This window comes from Notolabrus celidotus, chromosome 18 (genome assembly GCF_009762535.1).
Source record: "Notolabrus celidotus isolate fNotCel1 chromosome 18, fNotCel1.pri, whole genome shotgun sequence".
Classification (NCBI taxonomy): domain Eukaryota; kingdom Metazoa; phylum Chordata; class Actinopteri; order Labriformes; family Labridae; genus Notolabrus; species Notolabrus celidotus.
Genome location: NC_048289.1, coordinates 23086567 through 23097039, shown reverse-complemented (window position 1 = coordinate 23097039; position 10473 = coordinate 23086567). Strand labels below are relative to the sequence as shown.

At 39.5% G+C, this 10473-nt stretch overlaps 1 protein-coding gene across 7 annotated transcripts in view; it reads right to left on the bottom strand.

Moving 5' to 3' along the window:
* nrxn1a (neurexin 1a) overlaps positions 1-10473 on the bottom strand; it is an 81933-nt gene that overhangs the window by 7557 nt on the left and 63903 nt on the right. For 5 of the 7 annotated variants that reach the window (XM_034708153.1, XM_034708152.1, XM_034708150.1 and 2 more), the window contains 3 exons: positions 5847-6018; positions 4803-4892; positions 3398-3708 (listed from right to left, as the gene is read on the bottom strand). In XM_034708153.1, coding sequence (XP_034564044.1) covers positions 3398-3708; positions 4803-4892; positions 5847-6018 — 573 coding nt within the window. The remainder of the gene's footprint in view (positions 1-3397; positions 3709-4802; positions 4893-5846; positions 6019-10473) is intronic. The other 2 variants (XM_034708155.1, XM_034708156.1) reach the window with 1 other exon arrangement.

Genomic DNA, 10473 nt, shown 5'->3' with positions numbered 1-10473 from the left:
CATTTGCAGCAGTTTACAAGACGAATATTATGGAAAATCTATTACGGCTTCCATTAACACAAACATTTCTGCTCCTATAATTTAGTGGCCAGGGATCACTTAGCTGTCTAATCCATTCATGGAGATGCTGAAGCAGAAAATATCAAATGTGTATGATGAAATCTGAAATGTGTTTGAAAAATGAGTCACTCACCAGAGAGACTGAAACATCAGAGAAAGTCTAAATTTATGTCTACAGCAGCATGTTTCCTTCAGAGATTTGATTCAACATTCTTGCATCATGCTACTCAGGATTCAAACACCTTCTTAAAAATAACATCCAAGCATTTTTTTAAGCACTTTCAAGGTACCCAAAGCACCAGATGCAGAGCAAAGCAGAGCGGGAATTGGAAAAACACCCTCTTTTTTATCTTTTTTTTTCTTCTCTTTTCTGTCCAAGTCAGTCATTACGCTTCAGTCTGCTTCTCTCAGAGTCTGGTGTGAAACTCCAGCAGATAAAACAACCATGAAAACACAATCGTTTCATTTCAAAGATTCAAAGATTGCGGTTTAAACGAGGGATCGTGTGGATTAAACGTAACATTCTGTTCAAATTGAAGCATTTTACAAACTTTTAAGACTCGACACATCCTCCATTCAGTAAGGACGGACTCAAAGATGAAAGTTTCCTGAGCAACTCCTCTCCAAAAAGTTTCAGAAAACCTATAGATGATCAAAGTCTTGGTCAAACTTTTAAGTCAGGGTTTAAAACTTTGATGTGAGGGCATCCTGGTGGCTAAAGGCTCTTGAACACTGGCCATATGATCTTAACGTAGAAGTCTGGCGGGGAGCTTTGATGCACAGTGACGCCCCTTTTTTCTCCCCGGTCTGTTTTTCCACTGTGTACGTTCGAATAAAGGATAAAGCATCTGAAAAATACCCCTATGCTTTGTTCTGCTTTCCACTGAATCCTGAGCCCTCATCATTATCCAGCTGTGCTTCTACTCTGAACTACCTTCTACTGTGGTGATGTCTACTTCCCACTTGTGCATCATCTGCTCCATCTCAAGGTCTAATTCACAAACCATATTGCACCAAGCGCAAACACACTCATAGTGTTTCACAGCTCCGTACAGTGTGCTCTTGTTTTGCGTCTAATTATGGAGATAAGCTGTTTGCACCCACTCCTCCAAGAGTTCAAATCTGTCCTCATGTAATATAGATAATGGAGCTTCTTACAAGCGTATTGTGAGGCTGGCTCATGATAGAGGTGAAACAAATTTCACCAGTTATATCAAAGCTTCTTCCCCGGAGCGAGCCAGGAAGAGCAGCGTGTTCAGATTAAAAATAAAAACCTCTCGCCCCCCCCCCCGTTGTGCCGAACAGCCCAGACTGTCTCCAGACACACATGTAGGAGTGTGCCTGAATGTGCCGGGGTGAAGCCACGAATATGAATATATTAATGATAGTAGTGTCATAGTAATATAAACAAAATGTATGTTCAGAGAGGTGATATTGTCATGATCACTGGGAAGTTTGAGCGTGACACCACTTATAGAAATTGCAGCGCAGTTACCACCAACTCTCATGTGATGGTAGAAAGATGTTACCTAGCTGTGCATGGCTGTTAGTGCTAATGTTTGTGAGTTAGGGTTAATTTGCACAGAAAGGGACCAACTCTTCCCCAAAATAATGCATAATAATCCCTTACTTAGATATGTGCAAATTGCAGCACAGAGTTGTTATTTGTTGTGCAGTGCAGTTTCATATGCATTTAACCCTTTCTGTGTGCTTTGTGAATTAGGAAGTGCTTTCGGGGCCGCAAAAGCTTCGTAAGTCAGGCCCTCTGTTTTCCTCTGGTGTGTAACCAAAGTGCAACATAAGTGGAGTTGAAGACAATCCCGCTACTTCCTGACATTTCTTACTCTCCTCCAGCCCTCCATGAGTAGGCTGAGTGCTCACTAATCCTCTTACTGAGTTTAAAAAGGAACTTAATCAAAGCACATCAACACTTTTTAATGAATCGTTCTGACACAAAGAGTAAGAATGTAGCCATGGTGTGATAGGACATATATGTATAAGTACATCTTTGATATGGGACCACCACTGAGTGTAAGATACATGACGCGTCTTAACATCCTTCTGCTGTGTAAAACTGAAGCCAAAGTACCCTTGTGATGGGCGCTGGTGAAGCAGGTCAGTAGGGACTAGGGCTGGACGATTAATTGAATTTTTATTGTGATTTTGATTTTGGCTTCTCACGATCATAAAAAAATTCTAATCGAAGAAAAACGGTTAATGTGCCGCACGGCGCGGCATGGATGCAAGTTCCTGCGCTGTAAAAGCACCGTGAATCCACCTGTGTTGTGTGCGCAGCGGCAGTAAGCATGTGACGTATGTGGATCAACAAAACGTGGAGTGAGCGATTTAAAAACATGACAGAAAGATAGTCTTTGGTTGAAAAGAAAGGTCATCTGGAAACATTTTGGCTTCAAGTTGTCGGATGTCGAGCAGAAGGAAATTATTTGCAAAGTTTGTCACGCTGTCATGTCTGCACCAATAAATACACAATTTTTGAAATCAATGAATAATTGTGTTTATTAGTCGTGATTTCAACATCTATCAAAATAATCGTGATTATTATTTTTGCCATAATCGCCCAGCCCTAGTAGGGACCTACATGATATTGAGGTCACGCCCCTTTTTTCCAGAACAGGCATTTGATTTGTTGATAAACAGCACAGATCCCTCAGGTCATTACAGCCTACAGTGTCACAGCTTCTTGTGTTGATTTAAAGCTCACACTCACAGTTATGATGAGTTCAATGACTCTTTTACTCGTGCTGCTGTTCTGGGGCACACATCCCCACAGCAGCCTTATTCCAGACAGAGCTGTCAATCATGGCATCATACTCCTTTATTATTGCATCTAACAATTAATTAAAACTTAATTGTTAGAAAAACAAACACTTGGAAATAAACCAGCTTTTTCTTTTTTTTTTAAAGTTATATTTTTGGGGCTTTTTTATAGAGGAGAGAACAATTGATTGGGTAGGAAACTGGTAGAGAGTGGGGGAATGACATGCAGGAAAGGGGCTGCAGGCTGGAATCGATCAAGAGCCACCCACTACATGGGCTCAGGACTTAACCATTAGGCTAAAGCTCCATAAACTAGCATTTTGAGAACTAGCTATAATGACAGAAACCGTGTCTGAGAAAAATTTGAGGTGCAATCTGATTTTTAAGTCTGACCCTTTTCCTATCTGTTAACATGGAGGAGGCAGGCTTTATGACTGAACTCTAATTGATTTGGTTTCAGTTTTTTGGATTTCATGTCGTCCTACATTTTAGAACCCTAAGTGATCACACACAGCATGAGTTTACACACTTAAAAAATGCGTAATGGGTGTGCTCTTACCTGCTGCGTGGCGCCCTGTTTCCTGTTTGTGGCTGTGGTGGTTGTGATGTCGCTAATCGAAGGGGCGGAGTCAGAGCGGTTGCCTCCTGCTGCAGCACTAGACTGCGGGGTGATGGAGGAGGAAGGCATGTCGCCGACCAGCCGTGCGCTACCGTCCACTCTGATGTGCGGGTGCCCCTCGGCGGCCATGTTGAGGATTCGAAGGCCGTTGTAATAGAGGCCAGACAACTGACCCTGGAACATTCCGGTGTTTCGCTCTCCCCCACCCACGGTCACCGTTGTCTGGCTGTTGAAGATGGTCAGCTGGCGACCTGCATGGACACACGCACACACGCACGCACGCACACACGCAAACACAAAAAAACACCACCACAGACACACACCAGGAAGGAAGACGAACGGACGCGCAAATCCAGCCACACGCACAAACACACCAGTGTCCACATTCGTGCATACACACACACACAAGAGTGTTTGAGTGTTACACAATTCACCACCCCCAAGCCATGGTGAGAGGATGGGACAGAATAAGCATGGCAGAGCAAATCGAAGCCGTGGAGAACTGTGGAGAGGGCTGAGACTGAGAGAGAGAAGAAAGGAGGAGAAGAAGAGGAGAAAAAAAAGAAGAGGAAGAGGAGGGAAGTGGGGTGAAGAGGCTGAGAAATTGAGGAGGAGGATGAAGAGGCAAAGAACAGAAGGACGAGGAAGCGGTAGCAGATGAGAGGAGTCAGAAGGGCCCCGAAGAAGACGGGGCTGACAGATGGTTGCTATGGTGATGGCTGTGCGGCACGACATTGTATTTGAAGGAGCGACAGACAGGCAGACAGAGAGACAGAGATCTAGAGAACTGTTGTAACAGCCCTATGAAGCATGCACAGGTTATAAGCTCTAGCACTGCTCACTGTTAAAGGGACTAGAGGCTAATTTAAGGAGCTCTGCTGAAGTTTAGAAGGAAACTTTTACATTTTTACAAAAAAGCATTGCTCTATTAGTCACTTCAAATTTACATACTTCTTACATGTCACAATACTTTGCATTAACTTTAATTTGATGACAATATAATCTTTAGTAAATGCTTTATTTTTTACAATTTGATAATAAACAGAATTATTTACCAGCTTTAATAAAGCATCTTTTTATCAGTACTCTATTTTCTGATTTATTCACATTTAAATCTCCATCGTCCCTTTAACCTGATATTATCAGATACACACTAACAAGATACGTTCACAGGCACTACAGTTTACACAGTATTACACACTACAGCTGCCCAACTTTTAAATACTTAGTTATGGATTTAGATTTTTAGATGTTAGTTGATGGTGCACAATAAAGTAAATTCAACTGCCTTCAAGTTGTATTTTTTAAGCTGAAAGTTTTAAGGAATTTTAATCAGGGTTTTTACCTTTGTCGAGTAGCCAATCGTCAACTACTCGACCGAGCCGATAGGGGATTCGCTGTCTGGCGATGGCCAGGCGCTCGTTATCAATGTTGCCTTTAATTTAGAGATGAAAACACAGTAGTAATTACGCACATCCAAACGTGGTACAGGAGCTGGATACAAAAAGAACAGCAATGAAAAGAAAGTAATGGTCTGCTCATTGTTAGTATGTCACTGCGTTACGGTAAAGCTTGAGGAGAAGAGGAGCTGAATTCAGGATGTTTCCAGTGAGCGGACTCTTACTCTCTGTTCATTGGGTTTAATTTAAAGAGACATTTCAGGGGTTAACATCTGCAAGAGCACAGGGAAATAATGTTACAGCTGCCACATACTGCCTAAATGACTGACTGAGTTTAGAGTTACAGACAGAAGGAACCCTCACACACACCTCACAACAACTAGCATTTAGCATTTTAACTAACTGGACCTCATTATGTTAAAGACTACTAGCTAAGATTACCACTTTAAATATAAAAAAAGAAACAAATAGAAAAACAAAAGACAAAAACACTTTTTTCTTTTTCTTATTTTTTCTCTCTAGTTAAACATTTAACTCAAAATAAGACATTTTTAAATTATTGTTTGTCCAAAAATGCACCAACTGTTATTATTTTCTTTTATGGTGAGAAAAACATCTGACACCTGAATTAAATGTTTTCATAAATTACCTTTAACACTATTTAACAGGCCTAACATGACATAACTGACTAGTATACAACCTATTGTAAAGAATGACTTTCTCATTTTATGGTTTAAAAATTCATGTTTCATATCAGATCACACATGTTTCATTTCAAACACAATAACATAAAACAAAGCTGCAGTTATATTCCTCATTCTCAGTGTTTAAAATAGACATTGATAGGAACACTGATGTGGTTTCATCAATCAGGAGGGTGGGTTGATTTGGACTAAGGTGTAGTTAGCTCTGTCCCAGGAGACAGACAGTGCTGTGATCTGGTGGGTGAGTGGGTGAGGTTGGGCTAACGTGGGCGGGGCAGGGCCTACCTGAGGGGTAACGCTCTATGACGGGCAGGTCGTCCAGTTGGAGGGTGGCGTTGCCTCCGCTGCGGGTGAACCGTACTATGTGGTACTTCCCGTCGTTGACAAACTTGGCGCTCTCCTCGATGTTAATGTCGTCAGTGCCGACATTAAACACTACTCTAATGTTGCCTTTGTCCTGAGGGAGAGAGGAGACACTGTTGGAGCTTTTCATGAGGCTTATTTAATTTGATCATTTAACATTTATTGATTGATTTTGATTAAGGAACGTATTAGATTAGGTTTGATTAGGGTTATTAGTTAGAATAGCGGAGTATTTGTTAATTCTTTTAACTTGATAGAACTTTTGTTTTGGCACTGGGTGATGTGTAAACATGTCAGCAAGTAGGGGAAGGTGAACGATGATTCTTCTTATACCTGGTTTAAGAAAAAATGATAAATCGGCTGAGCATCGGTATTGTCTGACACTCGCCCTGATGACAGATATCATCTTAGAGGTGAATACGTTGACATTGACTGAGGGCAGTATTTTTCACAGTTCAGGTTTAAGGTTTCTTATTTAGAACCTAGAAAGTAGTGGTGTTATGGATCAAAGCTGATATGTGATCCAATCGGATTATTTCCCCATGTTTCAGACTGCATGTAATCCCTGGATCGATGGAGAATGTATCATCAGGGTGTAGATTCAATGTTGTGCCACTAAATGTTATCTAGCTGCATGGAAGACTATTATACACTACCAGTCAAAAGTTTGGACACACCTCATTCAGTGTTTTTTATTTATTTTAAATATTTTCAACATTGTAGATTAAAACTGAAGACATCCAACTATGAAATGGTTTTGCTATAATCTGGATTACAACAGTAGTCAAATAGGACTATCCATTGTGTGCTAACCCTACCCCTCTGAACAACACAACTAATGGCCTCAAACACATTAAGTAGGCAAGTCATTCTACAAATGAACTCTTGACAAGGCTCATGTTAATTAGAAACCATTCCAGGAGACCACTTCATGAAGCAGACTGAGAGAATGCCAAGAGTGTGCAAAGCTGTCATGAAGGAAAAAGGGGAATACTTTACAGAATCTAAAATATAAAACATATTCTGCTTTGTTTAACACTTTTTTGTGAATTAAATAATTCCATATATGTTCTTTCATATTTATAATGTCTTTGGTATTAATCTACAGTGTTTCAAATAATTAAAATAAATACAAACCCTTGAATGAGAAGGTGTTTCCAAACTTTTGACTGGTAGTGTATATTATTATTGGAATAGTATTAGTGTGCATATATAGTGAAGAAAATGGAGGTTGTGATACTATTAAGATCTATGGAGATGTATTTTGTTTGTTATGTTGTTAGAATGGACAGTTTGAGTCATGGCTGGCTAAGGAGTGGAAAACTTGTATTTGAAATATCTTTTGATTTTTAAGCAAAGATGAAAAAACCCCAGAAAAACAATCCAACCTGCAACAAAAACCCAGATCCCATCTGAACTATGAGGTTTGTGATCCACTAAACCACTACAAGGAAGGTAAGACGGGAGATTTGGTGTTCCAAAGATATAGACAGCATGTCACATCAGGACAAATTCACAGTGCAAAATACATGAAGACAAAATATGATATATTCAAATCAATTTGATATATGTAAAAGTTTTCCGGCTTAAATGTAATGATAGCTAGTTTGAGGACCTTATGTTCTACCCTAATGTAAGGGTTTAGCTTTTAGAAACACACAAACAAAAGAAAAACTGTTTTATCTTGTATGAAAAACGAAAGCGCTAAATGACAGCCCTGTTCACTTTTAACCATCATTATCTATCTATTTAACCATTTGAGTATTGATTGCAACAAAGCAGTCATTTGCAGAGGTGTTTGTTGAACTGTGAGAGGCTGTAAACTGTTATTATGAAAAATGAAAAAAAAAAAAATTAAAGGTTGTTTTGTGAATGTGTGTGATTTATTTTGTGCTCATTCCATGATAGTGTAATGAGGGGCTGAATGACTTTAACAATATCCACTAATGTTTTTGTTGTGAAGATTAAACTGGGTCTCTGGCCCTGATGTGGAAATCAATGCCAAGAATATAAAAAGCAAAAACAACTTATTTGAGAGAAACATGAGTATCTGAATCAGCTTTTTTTTTAAGTAGTATTTTTATTTTTGAGGCTTTTATACCTTTTATTTAGAGAGGATAGGACAGTGGATAGAGCAGGAAACTGGGACAAAGAGTGGGGGACATGCGGGGAAAGGGGCTGCAAGCTGGAATCGAACCTGGGCCTCGTGTGACTTAACCATTAGGCTAAATCTGCGCCTTAAAGCGGTATTTATAACATTGGAATCGCCGCCTGCTAAGATTTTCTCAGTGATAGCATCCCGACTTATAAGTACAGAAAGACAGAACATAGAGAGAAATAAGAGGAAGACAAAGATCTTTGATTTTGTTAAAAATGTACTGATAAAGTTCACATTTTGATATTGCACACAATCCACCCTCCTGGTGCCTCAGTGGCTGGTTAGAGTTCATCTTTGTTTGTTACCTGATGAGGAAAAATACTTTGCTGCTTTTACCCTTTGATGCATAAAGTGACTATCTCTGTGTTTGTGTCACATGGGCTTTGCAGTCGTAAGATTAGTCTCCGGCAGGTCACAGAACCGACTTAAAAGCACTGCTGCCTGTTTTCACATCACCACATGAGTCAGGACCAAAACACCTTTCAGGTATGTTTCAGTGGTTTAAACCTACAACACCTCTCTGATCACTAGAGAACACTCTGTTAGAAATACATGGTATGAGAATAAAAGGGGGTGAAGCAGCTTTAAGCTTTGTTACTCATATCTGGATCGACTTCCTGACTTTATCAAAGGTGCTCTAACTGTTGCCAGATTATAATCCTCACCTAAAATCTAAAATGCCTTGTATGCTTTCAATTTTTAAGCTGCTCTTATCATCTCTGTCTTCATAATCTGTCTCATTTGTTTCAAGCTTTGAATGTCCAATGTGTATAAATAACTTGTCCTGTCTTTAGAGTCTTGGGGAGAGCTACGACATAAGCAAGAGATGTTATGTAAAGCCTGTTGTTGCCTCAGACGGAGCTGTGCTGATTCCGATCGAATTGCCTCGAGTGACGTCAGCCTGTCACATCAGTGCGTGTCAAAGACTATGAGGAGTATGTTGAAAATATCGTGGTGGTGGAGCATACGAGACCGCTCCTCTCCACTGCATGAGGCCACTGACATTGTAACACACCTGAAGCTCTGTCAGAGCAGTGTGTGGGGTAGAAAGTGAGGAATAGAAAAGATGCTGCATCACTTTGACCCCTCTTTTGTAAAACTCTGAATCGACTGTGAGGTTCTGTTGGACTGCAGTGAAACAGAACTAACAAAACTGTCTGCTTGAGGAGATGATGGGTCTGTTAGATGCTGTGTGGTATATTGTGGGAAATATCTAAAAACTCATTCTTTGTTTTCTTTGTAAATAAATTGGATAAACCACACAGTGTTATGGTTACAATCAGATAATAAAGATACTAATTCAGGAGCTGAGATCAGTCATTTAACGAGGTAAGATATTGAATGAAAAGCATGACATGGCGTTATTTTAAATGAGTTATAAGATATATGATTTTCAAGGAGGAAATGTATCTGACCTTGGCTTTTAATATCATGATGTTTAGTATTTGTTGAATGCAAATCATCTACAACCTTATCTCCTATTAATGTCATAAAGAAACATCCAGGTTTGAGCGATGGCTTGTTCTGCCATGACTCTGCATTATTTGATATTCACATCTTATTCAACATGTCATTAAGTTAACTGCTGATGCATCGATGGCCATTCTGTTTGATGTTTTTCAGCTATAAGTTTTCCATGACAGCACATGATTATGAATGATATAAGTGTAATTTGTCATTTCCTTTGGACTCGAGTGAGCACCATAGACTGTTTAACCCTCCTGTTATGTTCATTTCTCTGGAACAGCAATAATGTTCCTGGGTCAATTTGACCCGGTGCATATTCAATTATCCAAAAGTGTCAGAACCCCAAAAAACCCCAATACACATTTTTTTATATCTAATTTTTAACTCCATTACTAAACATTTCAATCAAGATTTAGTCCACTGGTGTTCTTTAATTCTCACCGATCATGGTTCAATGAGGATAACTCACTTGTTTTTCATTAAAATTAATGTTAAAACTTTTTAAAATGTACGTTGGAAAGCCCTAAATATAAATACAATAGTTTTACATGACATAGATTTTTGTTTGTGTTATTTCACATTTTTATATATTTTTATTTTTATGAAGTGATGTTGATAAATTAACATGACACCTCTTCTGTCACATGCTGCCCAGATTTTTATGCTGCATTTAGCTGGTTTGGAAGGCAAATATTGCCTAAAATAGACTGTTAAAAGGGTCAATTTGACCCGCAACATAACAGGAGGGTTAATTAATGGACGTAGTATCCGTGACGTCACCCATCTATTTCTGAAGCGGGGTTTTGAAGCCAATCGTCGGCGGGAGCCATATTGGAAATGCTGAACGCAACCTAACTGTTGTTGAGCTAGTGTGACGTAAAGAGGCGGAGTTTGAGCCTCCTAGCCAACATCTACAGTGTTCCC